At 53.2% G+C, this 16,111-nt stretch overlaps 1 protein-coding gene across 1 annotated transcript; it reads left to right on the top strand.

The window, feature by feature from the left end:
• NOL6 (nucleolar protein 6) lies at nt 3,253-15,707 on the top strand. The gene is made up of 26 exons (XM_013966139.2): nt 3,253-3,437; nt 4,495-4,701; nt 4,789-4,905; nt 6,519-6,698; nt 7,028-7,196; nt 7,437-7,571; nt 7,659-7,822; nt 7,911-8,031; nt 8,237-8,295; nt 8,607-8,708; nt 8,901-9,016; nt 9,189-9,366; nt 9,525-9,647; nt 9,814-9,962; nt 10,112-10,187; nt 10,435-10,575; nt 10,685-10,802; nt 10,885-11,039; nt 11,130-11,293; nt 11,704-11,856; nt 12,082-12,179; nt 12,926-13,050; nt 13,174-13,263; nt 13,642-13,836; nt 13,952-14,053; nt 14,233-15,707. The coding sequence occupies exons 1-26, from the start codon at nt 3,384-3,386 to the stop codon at nt 14,380-14,382; spliced, it is 3,441 nt and encodes a 1,146-aa protein (XP_013821593.2). The 5' UTR covers nt 3,253-3,383; the 3' UTR covers nt 14,383-15,707.

The raw sequence follows: 16,111 nt of genomic DNA, 5'->3' as shown, positions 1-16,111 counted from the left end.
TAGCAAATGAGGGAATATATTTATCATGGCCTTGTAGAAGTCTGTATTTCATTCTAAGTGCAAGGTAGCCACCCACTGATGAGTTTTTAAAAGGAGCGTGACATGATAGGGTTTCAGTTGCAGAATACTCATTCTGGCAAGCATGCGAAAATATATTGAAGAAGGACAAGACCTCTTTTGTGAAAATTACTTTAAAAGCATTGCATAAGCTAACTTATGCTATTAGAAGTCAGGACAGTGGTTATTTTTCCAGGGTTGTGACTAAAAGGCAGCATGAAGGGAGATTGAAAAGGTGCAGAAAATGTTCTTTTAAATTAAAATTTATTTTTGTGTTTATTTTTGGCCTCACTGGGTCTTCATTACTGCTTCTGGGCTTTCTCTTGTTGCAGTGAGCAGGGTCTATTCTTCATTGTGGTGCATGGACTTCTCATTTTGGTGGCTTCTCTGGTTGTGGAGTACTGGCTCTAGGACATGTGGGCTTCATATAGTTGTGGCTCGCGTGTTCTAGAGTTCGAGCTCAGTAGTTAGGGTGCACATGCTTAGTGGCTCCGTGGTGGGCGGGGTCTTCCTGGATCAGGAATTGAACCTGTGTCCCCTGAATTGGCAAGCAGATTCTTAACCACTGGACCACGAGGGAAGTCCCTTTTTTTTTTTTCCTGTGAGTTGAGTACATATGTATGTTTAGTTTGTGACTATCCAAGGTGTATACTTGAGATATGTGAGTTTTTCCATATGTGTGTTGTGCATGGGTGCTCAGTGGTGTCTGACTCTGTGACCACATGGATTGTAGCCTGCCAGGTGCCTCTGTCCATGGAATTTTCCAGGCAAGAATACTGAAGGGGGTTGTCATTTCCTGCTCCAGGGGATCTTCCTGACACGGGGATTGAACCCAGATCTCTTATGTCTTTTGCCTTGGCAGGCAGAGTCTTTACCACTGCATACTTCAATAAAAAAGATTTAAAGAAAAAGCTATCAAAGGAAACTGCTATATTCTTCAAAACAGTTGTTAGTGGGGGAAATGGACTTCCCTGGCAGTCCAGTAGTTAACATTCTACACTTCCAATGCACGGGGCAAGGGTACTATCCCTGATCAGAGAACTAAGATCCCACATGCTGCACAGCGTGGCAAAACCAAAAACCAACACATACACACACACAACAAAAAACAAAAAAGGCAGAGAATATGTTCCAGATTAATTCAGACTGAGAGGGAAAAGAAAGATGATGCCTAAACAGATGCCTGATCTTGAACCAGGAAATAAAACTCTACTATGTAAAGGGTATTTTTGAGATAATTGGCAAAATTTGAATATGGACTTAATACATGAACCATGAACTTCCAGATGTTCAAGCTGGTTTTAGAAAAGTCAGAGGAACGAGAGATCAAATTGCCAACATCTGCTGGATCATTGAAAAAGCAAGAGAGTTCCAGAAAAACATCTATTTCTGCTTTATTGACTATGCCAAAGCTTTTGACTGTGTTGATTACAATAAACTGTGGAAAATTCTGAACGAGATGGGAATACCAGACCACCTGACCTGCCTCTTGAGAAACCTATATGCAGGTCAGGAAGCAACAGTTAGAACTGGACGTGAAACAACAGACTTGTTCCAAATAGGAAAAGGAGCACATCAAGGCTGTATATTGTCACCCTGCTTATTTAACTTATAGGCAGAGTACATCATGAGAAACACTGGGCTGGAAGAATCACAAGCTGGAATCAAGATTGCCGGGAGAAATATCAATAACCTCAGATATGCAGATGACACCACCCTTATGGCAGAAAGTGAAGAGGAACTAAAAAGCCTCTTGATGAAAGTGAAAGAGGAGAGTGAAAAAGTTGGCTTAAAGCGCAACATTCAGAAAACGAAGATCATGGCATCTGGTCCCATCACTTCATGGGAAATAAACGAGGAAAGAGTGGAAACAGTGTCAGACTTTATTTTTTTGGGCTCCAAAATCACTGCAGATGGCGACTGCAGCCATGAAATTAAAAGACGCTTACTCCTTGGAAGGAAAGTTATGACCAACCTAGATAGCATATTCAAAAGCAGAGACATTAGTTTGCTGACAAAGGTCTGTCTAGTCAAGGCTATGGTTTTTCCAGTGGTCATGTATGGATGTGAGAGTTGGACTGTGAAGAAGGCTGAGCACCGAATAACTGATGCTTTTGAACTGTGGTGTTGGAGAAGACTCTTGAGAGTCCCTGGGACTGCAAGGAGATCCAACCAGTCCATCCTAAAGGAGATCAGGCCTGAGTGTTCACTGGAAGGACTGATGTTGAAGCTGAAACTCCAGTATTTTGGCCACCTCATGTGAAGAGTTGACTCATTGGAAAAGACTCTGATGCTGGGAGGGACAGGGGGCAGGAGGAGAAGGGGACGACCCAGGATGAGATGGCTGGACGGCATCACCGACTCGATGGACATGAGTTTGAGTGAACTCTGGGAGTTGGTGATGGACAGGGAGGCCCGGCGTGCTGCAATTCATGGGGTCGCAGAGTCAGACACGACTGAGCTACTTAACTGATGATAGTATTGAATGAAAGTTACATTTCTTGAATTTTATAATCGAATTATGACTACATAAAGGACAGGGAAGCCTGGAGTGTTCCCATCCATGGTCGCAGAGTCGGACACGACTGAGGGACTGAACTGAACTGAACTGAAGAGATAGTCCTGGGGCTTCCCAGGTGATGCTAGTGGTTAAGAACCAGGCTGCCAACGGGCAGGAGACCTAAGAGAGGCTGGTTTGATCCCTGAGACAGGAAGATCCCCTGCAGGTGGGCCTGGCAACCCACTCCAGTATTCTTGCCCAGAGAACCCCAGTGACAAAGGAGTCTGGCAGGCTACAGTCAGTACGGTCGCAAAGAATGGGACAAGACTGAAGTGACTTAACACACACACACACACACACACAAAATGAATAAACTCAAGACATATTTTGCAAGTAGAACTGACAAGATTGGTTAATTGATAAAGCAAGAAGAGGAATCACTTACGTAAACAAACCCTCCCCAAAACGCCCAAGCTAGCCCCTCCCTTTCCCCGGTGTTCCAAGAAGAGGAAGTGAGGAAACGGAAACAACTGCCAAGTTGCCGGCAAGCTTCCGGTCTGCTGTCGCAAAGAGGCCGTAAATCGGAGAACTCTGTTTGGCCCCTCCCCCGTGATGGGCGGTCCTGGAGAGTGACAGGAACCAATGGCGAGCGAGTCGTCGGGCACTCACCCAATGGCTCTGGAACTGGGCGGGGTTCTTTGCCATGAGGCTTGCTAACACCAGTACCCGCGTTTCTGCCGCGGTTTGGGCATTTCTGCCAACGTGGGTAGAATCTCTTCAGAGCAAGTGGACTTTACACCCAAAGTGCGAGAGCAATACATGAGGGATGGGCCCCGCACCTGCGAGAGCGGAGCATCACGGAACTGCTGGGGAGCCGGAGGTGGGCGAGCGGCCTGGGAGGAAGGGATGCGCAGCGTGCCGGAGACAGCAGAACCTAACAGTTTGCTAGGGAGGGACACGAGATTGGCCCCTTAGGGAAGAGCCTCATTTCCCCCGATGCTTCCAGCTTAGGATACCGAGGCAGGGCTCGGTAGAGGGAGGTAGAACTTGGCTTTACTTGCAAAGTAGTAAAGCCTATGGACCGTCTCTGTTCGTTAGCTCTACACCTTGAAATTGAAGAGTCCCGCCCCATTCCCTTCCGCGGCTTGGGTCTTTCCCCTAAGTCTTTCTGGACCTTGGGCAGGATATTCTCCCTTCCTGTGTCTAGTTTTGTGCTCCCCACGTGGTGGCAGTCCTGCTGCGCTACAGTAAGGCTCTTCCGGCTGTGGAACCATGGAGGGGGGCGGAGCCCAGGGCTGCAGGGTAGAAGGTTTGGGATCCCGCGGACCAGGGTTTGAAGCCTGCTCATAGTTTAATCATACCAACTGGAACCACAAGCTCAACGGAGCTTCGTTCAGGTGTTTGTTTTCTGTTAGGATTATTATAAGGATTGAATGATTTATTGAGTATATTCTTCAGAGCCAGTAGGCTCCATCACTGAGCACTTAATGTATACTGATATAGCCTATAGTAAGGGCTTGCTGGGGCAGGGGGTGCGTGTGTGTAACCTGGCAGGATTTGGATAGAGCAAGAGTGGAGTTGGTATTTGCGACGTTCCAGAACTAACTCAGCAGAAGAGAAAGTCTTGTTACTTGGAAGTACAAGGAGCTCAGGCATTGCTTCCAGGGCCCATTCAGCTACTACCCCTATGACTCCAAGCAGAGTTACATGCTTGTACTGTTAGATAGATGGGAACCCTCAACTCAAGGAGTTTTCAGTCTAGAGCTCCATAAGTTCTTTTAACTAAAAATTATTCTGTTTTACACAATCTGATTCCTGTTCAAGAGAGACCAGGAGCAGGTGAAGCCTTTACCTGCATCTGGTCCTGGTGGCACGTCAGGCAGTGGATGCTGGATGTCTGTGATGTCACCCTGGCTTCTCCCTGTCATTGGCCACAGGTGATGGAGTCAGCTCTGGAAGGCACAGGCAAAGAGGGGAAGAAAGAATCCTTAAAGAAACGTAAGATGGCTGGGTCTCCAGGGGAGGGCCTCCTGCAGCCTGTGAAGCTCAGCCGGGCAGAACTGTACAAGGAACCTACCAATGAGGAGCTCAGTCGCCTTCGGGAGACTGAGAGTCTGTTCCATTCCAGCTTGCTTCGTTTACAGGTACTGTTGGGTGGTTGGGGCTTGTGTTAGAGGGATGGGCTGAGACCCTGAGGCTGAAATACTACTCTCTCCTGCACCATCTTACAGGTAGAGGAGTTACTAAAGGAAGTGAGGCTGTCAGAGAAGAAGAAAGAGCGGATTGATGCTTTCCTACGGGAGGTCAACCAGCGGATCATGAGGGTGCCCTCAACCCCTGAGACAGATGTAAGTCAAATAGTGGAGGGAACTGGAAAGCCCAGAAAAGGTCCTCAGGGACCTTGCTATTCTCTGAAGGGGATGGGGTGCTAGGGAGCTCATTCTCACTGCCAGGAGGCTCAGCTGGGAGAGCAGTCACTTATTTGTTCATTCAGCAAACACTTATGTGCCTTGCAGTAGTTGTGTTCTTCGGATGTGTTGTGCTTAGTCGCTCAGTCGTGTCCGATTTTTTGCGACCCCATGGACTGTAGCCTACCAAGCTCCTCTGTCCGTGGGAATTCTCCAGGCAAGAATACTGGAGTGGGTTGCCATGCCCTCTTCCAAGGGTTCTTAGGATACATCAGTGAACAAAGCAGCCTGTGTTCTAGTGTTGGAATATGGACAATAATATAATGAACATGACAAGGAAACTGTATGGCAGTGTTCGAAAGTGGTGGTAAGCACTATGGAAAAAGGAAGGACACATTAAGGGGATCATGGGAATATCAGAGGATGAGAGTGGTTGGCAACTTTAAATAGGGTAGTTGAGGTAGGCCTTACTAAAATGACATTTGTGTAAAGAAAGTGAGTCAGCCATGTAGATATTTAAGGGAAGAAGACTATTCCAGGAAGGGGAAACAGCCAACACAGAGGCTCAAAGGCAAGAATAGGTCTGGTACTTCTTTGGAATGAGTGAAGGGAAGATAGAAGGAGGTCAGTTTAGAAAGGTAATGGAGGAAGTGGGTATATCATGCAGGGCCTTGTGCACCAGAACAAGGACTTTGAGCTGTTGCTTTGGGGCTTCCCTGGTGGCTCAAATGGTAAAAAATCTGCCTGCAATGCAGGAGACCTGAGTTTTATCCCTGGGTCAGGAAGATTGCCTGGAGAAGGGAATGGCAACCCACTCCAGTATTCTTGCCTGGAGGATTCCATGGACAAAGGGGCCTGGCAGGGCTACAGTCCACGGGTTGCAAAGAGTTGAATACAACTGAGGGATTAACACTTTGGGTGAGATGGGGATAACTACAGCATTTTTGTTTTGTTTTGTTGTTGTTTTGTAAAGTGATTTTGTGATCTAACTTCAGTTTTAAGAAGTTCACCCAGACTATTAAAAGTAGAATGGAAGGGAACAAAGATGAAATCAGGGAGACTAGTTAGGAACCTGTTGTGCAGTGATCCACTGAAAAATGGCTCAGACTAGGATAGAGTAGAGAAGTGATCAGTGTCTGGATACCTTTTGAAAGTGAAATGGGTGTTTTTTTTCCTCTTAACCTGTATTCATTTATTTGGCTGCACTGGGTCTTAGCTGTGGCATGCTCACTCTTAGTTGCAGCATGTGATATCTAGTTCCCTGACCAGGGATTGAACCCACACCCCTGCACTGAGAGTGCAGAATCTTAGCCACTGGACCATCAGGGAAGTCCCAAAATGGGGGTTCTTAATAGAGATGAGTCAAGGTGATTTAAACATTTTTAGCTTGAGCAGCTAGTATGGAGTTGCCTTAATGGGGAAGATATACTTATAGGAAGATCAGGAGCTTGGTTTCAGACGTTTTGACATGTTGAATTTGAGATGTCTACTAGACATTAAGGGGACATGTTAGGAAGGTCATCAAATATGTGTCACTGTCTCTGTCCCTGCAGCTGACCAACCAGGCATGGCTCCCAGATGGGGTTCAAGTCCCTGTCCACCAAGTACCCTATACTGTGAAGGGCCGTTTCCATTTCCTGCCCCCAGCCCAGGTCACTATTGTGGGAAGTTACCTTCTGGGCACCTGCATCCGGCCGGACATCAATGTGGATGTGGCACTGACCATACCCAGGGTAAGATCCAGAGTTTGGGAAGGAAAGGTCTGCCATTTCACCACCTACAAATCCTGGATCCCTTTCTTTTTCCCACCTCACACTTGCCAGAGGATTGAAATCTGAATTTTGAATCCAAAGAACAGACCACTGCAGTTGTCTTGAAGGAGCACCACTTTGCCTTCCTCATCCAAGATGTGGTGTTGCTGGCCTTGACTTTGGCATCCTCGCCAGCAGATGGGGTTGCCAAGCTTTGCTCTCACTTTGGCTTCATCTTGGCCCCCAAGTCCTCCATCAACAAACAGTTAGGCAACTTGGCCGTCTCTCTCTCTTCTCCTGACCGCCTCCAGGAGATCCTACAGGACAAGGATGGGCTGAACCAGCGCTACTTCCGCAAGCGTGCCCTCTACCTGGCCCACTTGGCTCACCACCTGGCCAAGGACCCACTTTTCGGCAGTGTTCGCTTTTCCTACCCTAATGGCTGCCACCTGAAACCCTCGCTGCTGCTGCGGCCTCACGGTGGGAGGACACACTGGGTGGAAGGCACAGTATGGGTTGATGGGCAGATCTGGTAGGGGAGGCACAGGGGTCTTAAGTCCATGGTGAGAGAAGACCTGGGCCTCAAGTCTCAGGGGAAAAGTATTGGGACCTCAAATTCTGAGGTGGGCAGGCATGGGGCCCTTATGTGGGGGGATAGTGCAGGGGCTTCTCTGACTCCAGGGTGGCTGCAGGGTCTTAGCATCACCTGTGTCCCCTCAGGGAAGGATGAGCGTTTGGTCACTGTTCGTCTGCATCCCTGCCCTCCACCTGATTTTTTCCGCCCGTGCCGCCTGCTGCCGTCCAAGAGCAATGTGCGCTCTGCCTGGTACCGAGGGCAAAGTCCTTCAGGGGATGGTGAGTAGACAGTGATGTCAAGGCTGGGTTGGAGGAAAGGGTATTGTGCGGCCCTCTCCTCTCACGGCTTCCCCTTTCCTCCCACAGGTAGCCCAGAACCCCCAACCCCCCACTACAACACATGGCTCCTGCAGGACACAGCCCTTGAATCCCATGTGCAGCTGCTGTCAGCTGTGCTGGGCTCAGCCTCAGGACTGAAGGATGGGGTGGCACTTCTGAAGGTCTGGCTGCGGCAGCGGGAACTGGACAAGGTGAGCTGGAAGTGGCCTAGTTACCCGGGGCCTCGCTGAGTGGTGGGCTGGCTCTGAGCTTTGGTTTCTCCATCCGTTTCTCTCTCAGGGCCTGGGAGGATTCAGCGGGTTCCTTGTCTCCATGGTGGTGGCCTTCCTCGTGTCTACACGCAAGATCCACACCACCATGAGTGGCTACCAGGTGTTGAGAAGCACCCTGCAGTTTCTGGGTGAGGCAGCTGGACTCGGAAAGGCCAAGGGTCCTAATCATCCCCATCAGGGATCATTTGCTTTATTGTCCTCAGACAGAGGAGTAAAGCGAACCTCAGAGGTAGACAGTTGCAGTCACCTGCCTGGAGGGTGGGTGTCACGGGGACTGGGTCCTTAGAAAGGGGGATTCCTTCTGACACAACCACCTTCTCTGGTTCATTTCAGCCAGTTCAGATCTGACTGTCAACGGGATCAGTTTATGCTTCAGCTCAGATCCCTCCCTGGTGAGTAGGGCGGTGCTGAGTCTGGTCTTCCAAGGTGGTGCTAGTGGTAAAGAACCCACCTGCCAATGCAGGAAGCATAAGAGACAAGGGTTTGATCTCTGGGTCGAGAAGATCCTCTGGAGGAGGCCATGGCAACCCACTCCAGTATTCTTGCCTGGAGAATCCCATGGACAGAGGAGCCTGGTGGGCTAGTCCACAGGGTCACAAAGAGTCGGGCATGACTGAAGCGACTTAGCACACACACACAGGTCTGGGCCCAGAGCCCTGAAGTTAAGGCCCAGCCCTGACTGGCTTCTCTCTCCCTCTCCCAGCCAGCCCTGGCTGACTTCCACCAGGCCTTCCCTGTTGTCTTCCTGGACTCCTCGGGCCGTCTCAACCTCTGTGCTGATATCACTGCCTCCACTTACCACCAGGTACCAGTTGTCTCCCACTGTCCTGAGTTCCCCCAGTGTCCCAGCCCAGCTCCTGTCCCTTCTGCCAGCACCAGGACACCAGCAACTCCTCTCTAGAGCATGTCTCTGCGTCTGGGCCCTGGGTTCAGTAAGGGGAGAGAGCAGTGCTGGTGGTCTCACATGGCGGGTTCCTTGCTTGCTCCATGACCCCAGGTGCAGCATGAGGCTCGGTTGTCTATGGCACTGCTGGACAGCAAAGCTGACGATGGATTCCAGCTGCTCTTGATGACTCCCAAACCCATGATCCAGGCTTTTGACCACATCCTGCAGTGAGTTTCAGGGTGATACGTCAGTGAGTCCTGTTTCCTCAGGGCTAGTGAGGGGGCTGAGATCTTCAGACTGGTGCTCTGGTTGATCTCCCTAGTGATGGCGGGGGTGATACCTGGGGCCAGCAGTACTTGATGCCCCCTCTTTGTCCATCCGTGCCCCAACACCTCCCAGCATCCGTCCACTGAGTCGCCTGCAGGCAGCGTGTCACCGGCTGAAGCTGTGGCCAGAGCTACAGGATCTTGGTGGGGACTATGTCTCAGCGGCTTTGGGCCCACTCACCACCCTCCTGGAGCAGGGCCTGGGGTCCCGGCTACAGCTGCTGGCCCACTCTCGGCCTCCAGTCTCAGAGGTGAGGTGGGGTGGGTTGGGGAGTTTGTGGGACTGAGAGAGGAGGACCCTGGGACCCAGGGGATACACAAGACGCCCCATCTTATGTAACTAGAAAGGGGGTTTCCTGACCCAGCTGGGGGGCACTTGGACTGAGCTCGGCCTCTCTACACCCTGCAGTGGGACATCAGCCAGGAGCCACCGAAGCACAGAGATCCAGGCGTCCTGACCCTGGGGTTGATCCTCCAGCCTGAGGGGCTGACCAGTGTTCTTGAGCTGGGTCCTGAGGCTGACCAGCCTGAGGTGAGCAGTTGGGGGTCTCGGGTGATTTTGCCCTGTCTTGGGAAGCTCGGTGTGTGTACCGGCAGGAGTAGGGAGGACTATCCTCTTGCCACCTGACTCGAGGCCTGTCAGATTTCTGACAGAACCCCTTCCTTGTTGATCTCTCCCACCATCGTCTTCTCCCTAGGCCGCCGACTTCCGCCAGTTCTGGGGCTCTCGCTCCGAGCTTCGGCGTTTCCAGGATGGAGCCATCCGGGAAGCTGTGGTCTGGGAGGCTGCCTCTATGGCCCAGAAGCGTCTCATTCCCCACCAAATGGTCACTCATCTCTTGGCACTGTGAGTGTTAGCATCTGATTGCCAGGAGGTGGGCATGGGCTGTGGAGCCTTTTAGGAGGCTCTGGCCCAAGCTTTTGGGGTGAGCTGCTCACATCCAGCAGCTCTCTCCCTGGCCCCCAGTGCCCATACTCTCTGTGCCCCTTTTCTAGCCACGCTGACATTCCAGATACCTGTGTTCACTATACGGGGGGCCTCCTGGATGCACTGATCCAAGGCCTGAAAGAGGTGAGGGCCCTGGTTCAGGGCTGGGGTCAAGGCTAGGGATGGTTGGGCGAGTAGCCTGTGTGGCTGGATTTGGGGAGGGCGCGAATGGGGCTGGAGAGTCCCCACCTCCTTAGCTAGGTTGCACTTCCCTGAGTGTCCAGCAGGGGGCCCTCTGGCTCTGCAGCAGCAGCCTGAGCCAAGGCTGTATCCCAGTTGGTCCGGCCCTCCTGTAAGGTCCTGCCCTCCTGATTGTGTTTTCTCCCCTCAGACCTCCAGCACCGGTGAGGAGGCCCTGGCAGCTGCAGTGCGTTGCTACGATGACCTCAGCCGCCTGCTGTGGGGCCTGGATGGCCTGCCGCTGACCGTGTCTGCCGTGCAGGGAGCTCACCCTGTGCTGCGCTATACTGAGGTCAGGAGCAGGGAGCCCTTTCCACTGGGTGACACCCCCCTCTGTTCACCCATCCAGTTCTCTCCCTTCCCGCTCCCCGTCCTCTTCCTCAGCCTCCCTTCTCCCACAGGTGTTCCCACCAACCCCAGTCCGTCCAGCCCACTCCTTCTATGAGCAGCTGCGAGAGCTGGCCTCACTGTTGCCCCGGCCTGACAAGCCCTGCCCAGCCTACGTGGAGCCCATGACTGGTGAGGGAGCTCTTGCAAGGGGCTGAAAGGGACCGCTCTATACCCCAGGTAGTAGACTGAGGCCTCTCCCTCTTCTCCACAGTGGTGTGTCACCTGGAGGGCAGTGGGCAGTGGCCCCAGGATGCCGAGGCCATTCGCAGGGTCCGGGCTGCCTTCCAGCTGCGCCTGGCGGAGCTGCTGACTCAGCAGCATGGGCTGCCATGCCGCGCCACAGCCACGCACACCGACGTCCTCAAGGTTAGGTGGGCACTGGGCAAGGATACAGGGGGAGAAAGGGACAGGGCTCTCAGGGTGCCCCATCTCCCATCCCCTCCCCTCTTCCAACAGGATGGGTTTGTGTTCCGGATCCGTGTGGCCTACCAGCGGGAGCCGCAGATCCTGAAAGAGACGCGGAGCCCCGAAGGGATGATCTCACTGAGGGACACCCCCGCCTCCCTCCGCCTCGAGAGGGATACGAGGCAGTTGCCCCTGCTCACCAGCGCCTTGCATGGGTAGGGCCACCTGCACAGGCTCTCATAGACACTCTTCCAGTCCCATCCTGCTCACCTGGCCATCTGTCTGGAGAGTTAGGCCAGTTAGGGATATGAGTGCTGGGCTGGAGTCAGACAAGTGTTAGAAGTGCTAGGATTCTGGCCCTGCCGCTTAACTGGCTTTGGCCCTTGAGCCCAAATCCTCCCCCACACACACACCTGATTTTTCTCATCTGTAAAATGGTAATCATGCTAGGAACAACCTCTTGGGGTATTAGGAAGACATGAGATCATACATGTATGATCATATAGCACATTAGCACAGAGGCCAGTGTTGGGTGAAAGTTAAGTGAACAGTTGCAATCGGCTGAAAGTCTATCCTTGGGCCCAAGTGCCTGCACCCCACCGCCTCTACCGTCTTCTTCCCACAGGCTCCAGCAGCAGCACCCAGCCTTTTCGGGTGTGGCTCGGCTGGCCAAGCGGTGGGTGCGTGCCCAGCTCCTGGGTGGGGAGCTCACCGATGAGAGCCTGGACCTGGTGGCTGCTGCCCTTTTCCTGCACCCTGAGCCCTTCACCCCTCCCAGGTGATGCCCTCCACCTTTCCCCTAGCCAGGAAGTTCCCCTGGGGTCAGCTGTCATCCTTCCTGCTTCAGTCCACATGGGACAGGTGGCCGAAACTAGGGGCAGAAGGGGTTCTAAGACACCCCCATCCCCCGCAATCCAGACTAAGGGCTCTAGGCTCCCCAGACTGTGGGGGGCTGGGCATATGTGGCTGGGCCCCTGACACTTTGCTCACTCCTTCCTCTCAGCTCCCCCCAGGTGGGCTTCCTTCGGTTCCTTTTCCTGATATCAACCTTCGACTGGAAGAACAACCCCCTAATTGTCAACCTCAACAATGAGCTCAGTGGTAAGTGGTACGATGAAAGTCAGACTACCAGAAGAACTATTTGTGGGTTGCAGAGGCAGGCGGACAAGGGTTTTCCCTGTCAGTCCGTTAGGTTTTCTCTCTGCTTACCCCACCCAGGATGTCTACTCCTGATTCTGGCTGCCTAGGGGTGGGGAAATGTTAAGGAGGAAGAGGACCAGATCCAGCCTTCAGGGAGCTCTGAGACTGTAGAGATGTGGTTTGCCCACGTGATGATCAGAAACAGAATGCACTGGGGGCAGTGAGCAGGCTACCTAGGGGACTGTGGAGGGAAGAGGAGAGAAGGACCCTGCAGCCCAGGTCGGAAGTCTTAAGGTGGGGGAGCAGGGAACTGTGCAGGTGGGGGTCACGCCCAGGCCTCAGAGTGCGAGTGATGACTTCTGTTTGTAACATGAGGAGCTCCTGGTCTCAGCAGAGAGGAGGGTGTCCGCTTTCTAATTCCCCAGGTGTGTGGGAGCCCAGGGGAGGAGGGGGCCAGGGGCAGGCCTCAGCTTGTGCAGGCCCGGAAACTAGACCAGGATGCCAGGCAGTGGAAAATTCTGCTTCTGGGCCCAGGCTGGGAGTTTACCACCCTGCCCAGTTGAGCCAGATGCGGTGTCCCTTTCATCACTTAGGCCATGTGGGGGATGTTGGAGACTCCCTGTGGTGGGCACAGTGAGAGGACTTGGAGCAGTAGGGGGTGTCTGGGGAGAGGGGTCAGCTGACCCAGGACCCCTTCTAATCCACAGTGGAAGAGCAGGTGGAGATCCGCAGTGTCTTCCTGGCAACCCGGGCAAAGCTCCCCGTCATGGTCATCGTTACCCCCCAAGATCGCAAAAGCTCTGTGTGGACACAAGATGGACCCTCGCCCCAGGTTTCATTGCGTTCCTGCTCCCAAATGTGTAGTTTTCTTCCTCAAGGAAAAAGCAGGCCCAGCCTGAGCTAAGAGAGGCCCATAGTCAGGTCTGACCTGCGTGACCTGTTTGTGCCTCCCCAGATCCTCCACCAGCTGGTGGTCCTGGCAGCCGAGGCCTTGCCTGTCCTAGAGAAGCAGCTTATGGATCCCCGGGGGCCTGGAGACATCAGGGTAAGCCCCTGACCCAGACTGACTCTGGGGGCTCATGGGGCTCTGCCTTTGAGCCATGGAAGCCCAGAGTTCTCAGGCCCTTGTTCGGTGAGACTGAATTCAGAGAAGGCACCATAGCTTCCCACGATGCCTGGCTGTGGGCTGGAGGAGGACTATGGCCCCAGCTTCACTCTTGTAGCCCACCCCTCAATCCTTCTGTGGAACCCAAGCTGCCACCAGCTAGGCCCTGGTGTTCCCACCTTGAAATGAGCATTTGGGCCCCTAATGGGGGGTCAGACAGAAGGGAAGGAAGGAAGCAAAGTGGGCCTGTGGAGGGGTTTGTGGTCCAGTTTCCAGCTCCCCAGTGGGCACTGCTGAGCCCTCCCTGCCCTTCTTCAGACCGTGTTCCGACCACCATTGGACATGTACGACGTGCTGATCCGCCTGGCTCCCCGCCACATCCCCCGGCACCGCCAGGCCGTGGACTCACCGGCTGCCTCATTCTGCCGGGGCCTGCTCAGTGAGCCAGGGCCCTCCTCTCTCATGCCCGTGCTGGGCTATGATCCACCTCAGCTCTACCTGGCACAGCTCAGGGTAGGTCCTTGAGGGCTGGCTGGCCCTGGGGAGGAGGCTTCCAGGTGAGCTGGGGCCGTGGCATTGGCTCTCAGGTTCCCACTTGTAGTCTTTTTCCTGTCCTGCCCTTTCCTAGGAGGCCTTCGGACACCTGGCTCTTTTCTTCTATGACCAGCATGGCGGAGAGGTGATCGGTGTCCTCTGGAAGCCCACCAGCTTCCAGCCCCAGCCCTTCAAGGTGAGCTGGCTGGTGACAGTTGTCTGTTCGTGAGTGTGCATGTGTGTTCTGTGTGGGCGTGTGTGCCTGTGTGTGGTTCCACAGGTGACCCTGTGTCAGGTGTGAAGCGTATGTGTCTTGGTGTCTCTGCATATATGCCTTTCATGACACTTCAATCCATATGTCTCTGGCTCCCCCAGGCCTCCAACGCAAAGGGACGCATGGTGGTGTCTCAAGGCAGGGAGCCAGTGATGGTACCCAATGTCGAAGCCATTCTGGAGGACTTTGCCATCCTGGGCGAAGGCCTGGTCCAGGCTGTGGAGGCCCGAAGTGAGAGGTGGACCGTGTGACCTCCAGCCTAGGAGCAAGCTAGATGGACAGACCTCTGGAGCAGATGTCAGTGGCGTGACCACCCTCACGGTGGATAGACCCTCCAAGGAGGGCTTGCTGGCCCGAGCACGCTGACTTGTCCCCAACAAATCCCCGTCCTGATTTCCTATCTGATGCCCCAGCACTGGGACAGGGGCCATGGTGGCCCGTGCAGCCCCCTGGACCTGACTAGAAGAGGACTGGGGTCAGCTCAGAGGGGTCACCGAATGAACCCAGGAAATCCAGCTACTTGTCAGCCTGGCCTGGGCCTTTTGTTCCTTCTCAGGTTGCTCCTAGAAGTCCAGAGGAGAGACTGTGTGCCCAGGGCTGAGGCTCTGTCCCCACCCCTCTGCCAGGATGTGGGCCTTGACCTCAGGATGCTCTTCGCTGCAGCGTCAGGGCTTTTAAATGGGGCCCAGAGAAGGTGTGGCACTGCCTGAGGGTCATAGGGCGGCAGCACTGAGCAGAGGAGAGGGGGCTTCACTGGATGAAGAGACCGCACTGAAGGGGCACAGTGCCCTCTCGTATTGGTTCCGCTGCTTCCCAGGATGGGGACATGGAAAAGCACGGAAAACAGGAAAGGGCTGGGTGGGTGAAGTGGCGAGAGGGACTGGTAGTCCCCCATCCAGGAGAGAGGCAAAAAGCACTGAATGCTGCCCTGGCCTCTGGTGTTGGAGGCTCCATGCTCCCACCTTGGGGGTGCAGAGGTGAGCGGGACCAAGACCTGCTCTCCAGGAGCTCCAGTGCCCTGAGGGAGGGGGTGCTGCTTCCTTTCAGCCTGGTCCACACCCCCCCTCCCAGCAGCTTCTCCCTAATCCTGGCTGTTTTTCCAGATTCAGCTCAGTGACTCCTCCTTAAACCCTTCCCTCGCCCTCAGCCTAAGGTGCTCTTCCTCTGAAACATCAAAGCAATTACTGTCCATTCACTTCTCTTCACAGTCACATACAGTGGCATAAACTCTTCTCTTGTCTTAAATTCTGATTTAAAATTAAATTGTTTTAAGTTCCCTATGGCTTCGGCTTTTCTGCCTTTTCCACATGGTTTTGACCTTGTCTCCTGCAGGTCAGCTCTTTGGGGGCAGGAAACATATTTGAACAGATTTCATGACGGCTAGTACAGTGCTCTGCCCAAGCAGGACGCAGGTGTGGGCAGAAGGGACCCCTGGCTCAGGCAGATGGAGGGCAGGGCAGGCCTCCAGAAGACTTCAAGGAAAAGAGAATCCTGATTTGTGATCTCTGCCTAGAATGGGTAAGGTTTTGATGGTGAAAGGCCTGAGAAGTAATAAAAAGTTGATGTTGGGACTTCCCTGATTTGTCCAGTGCTTAGGACTCCACAGGTCTCACAGCCAAGGGCCCAGGTTCAATCCCTGGTCAGGCAGGGAACTAAAATCTCATGAGTTAAGCAGTGCGGCCAAGAAAAAAAAAGTCGATGTTTATTGAGTGTCTACCTAATAAGGGCTGGGTGTGCTTTGTTATTTTCCATATCTTACATAAGGAAATTGATTATACAATCATACCAGCCCTACAAAGTACTGCTTTTCCTCATTATCCTCATATTCTGAGTGAGGAAACAGGTTCAGCAACAGGCGGGGGCCTGTTTGTAGAGGGACTTTGATGCTTGGTTAGCTGGCTTTATCCTCAAGATGCTTAACCACATACGGGAACTCTGATTTCCAATTTTGTCCCAATTCTGTCAGTCTGTGAATCTCTG

Source organism: Capra hircus, chromosome 8 (genome assembly GCF_001704415.2).
Source record: "Capra hircus breed San Clemente chromosome 8, ASM170441v1, whole genome shotgun sequence".
Lineage (NCBI taxonomy): Eukaryota > Metazoa > Chordata > Mammalia > Artiodactyla > Bovidae > Capra > Capra hircus.
This window is presented reverse-complemented; position numbering and strand designations above follow the sequence as displayed.

Excerpts from the sequence above, each read along its gene's own strand:
- NOL6 (XM_013966139.2), top strand. The coding sequence starts at position 3,384 with ATGGGCCCCGCACCTGCGAGAGCGGAGCATCACGGAACTGCTGGGGAG. Across the intron at positions 3,438-4,494 it reads GAACTGCTGGGGAGCCGGAG|GTGATGGAGTCAGCTCTGGA; the intron begins GTGGGCGAGCGG and ends CATTGGCCACAG. Across the intron at positions 12,180-12,925 it reads CCTCAACAATGAGCTCAGTG|TGGAAGAGCAGGTGGAGATC; the intron begins GTAAGTGGTACG and ends TCTAATCCACAG.